Below are 1087 nucleotides of genomic sequence, written 5' to 3' on the forward strand. Positions count from 1 at the left end.
TGTTTGTTTATTTGTTTGTGTGTTTGTTTGTTTGTGACACTCAGATGCTCCACTCTTTCTGATTGGCAGCTGCACTGTCGGTCTGGTTTTAACAGCTTCCTGCCTGGTGGTTTAACAGAATCCCTGTGGGACAACTGCTGACCCCGAGGCACATCTCTACACACACACGCACCTACACACACCTACACACAGACACACACACACACTTAACACAGAGCTACAAACGTCCTGCGTCTCCCTGCTGTTTTTAGCAGCTGCAGCAGAAACGCTCTTATTAAAATAAAACTTTCTTTAAAGTAACGCACATCACCCGCCATCTTTAACCCTTCATGGTCTCACAACAAACGTTGGAACAAAAAGCAGGAGGTTCTGCTCCAGTTCAGCAGCCAGGCACGCCGTGCAGCATCAACACACAGGAAAACCCAACAAAGATCTTTTGTTTTCTCCTCTTTTCTCTCACGGTCTCCAGAGTTTTGCAGAAAAAAATCCCCTCCAAAACATCACAACCTATTCATGAGTTCCTCTGAGCAGTGCCGGTGTCTCAGCGACTGATCTGAGCTCCAGATGTTCCCTGAAACAGCCCAGAACCTCAAACACCTTCACGGCTCCGTTTATCAACAAAAAGCACATCCAGCCCCGGAACAAAGGAGGAAAAACAGGCAGAGAAGCAAGAGAGTCGAGACAAAAGTTACTCACTGGTCTTCGGAGCGTGGTGGAACAGAGAGGAGGAAGTTCCAGCGGGTCTTAATGGGTTTCAGCTGTGGAGCAGATGGTGCTGCGGCGAGCAGAGATGATGGGAAGTCCAAACCTAACAAGAAGCTTTCGCCTTCACACAAAATACTTGACATGCAAACCCAACTTCCTCCGCCCACAGGTCGGCCGAACGGAGGTGCAGGAAGGAAAAACTGGTGCTTCTTTGGACAGAACTGTTACACTGTGATGTATTACAAACAGTAAACTACATTACCCATCATGCCTCATGATTGACCCACTCATTATTTATACAACTCGTCAAAACACCAGATTTCAGCTCAGCGTCTGGAAACTGGTCTGATTTACTGCCATGCTAAGGTTAATTAGCTGCAGA

General features: G+C 47.2%; 1 protein-coding gene across 2 annotated transcripts in view; it reads right to left on the bottom strand.

The window, feature by feature from the left end:
• gulp1a (GULP PTB domain containing engulfment adaptor 1a) overlaps positions 1 to 864 on the bottom strand; it is a 29677-nt gene extending 28813 nt beyond the window's left edge. Inside the window, exon 1 of one of the 2 annotated variants that reach the window (XM_014024702.1) lies at positions 697 to 864. Coding sequence is in view for 1 of the 2 variants with exons in the window: in XM_014024701.1 (XP_013880155.1) it covers positions 306 to 317 (12 nt within the window). In the remaining variant the exon portion in view is untranslated. Of the gene's footprint in view, positions 1 to 305; positions 616 to 696 lie in introns of those variants that run through there. The other variant, XM_014024701.1, reaches the window with a different exon arrangement.
• Positions 865 to 1087: the final 223 nt, after the last annotated feature.

The sequence above is a fragment of the Austrofundulus limnaeus genome, unplaced genomic scaffold (assembly GCF_001266775.1).
Source record: "Austrofundulus limnaeus strain Quisiro unplaced genomic scaffold, Austrofundulus_limnaeus-1.0 Scaffold436, whole genome shotgun sequence".
Taxonomy (NCBI): domain Eukaryota; kingdom Metazoa; phylum Chordata; class Actinopteri; order Cyprinodontiformes; family Rivulidae; genus Austrofundulus; species Austrofundulus limnaeus.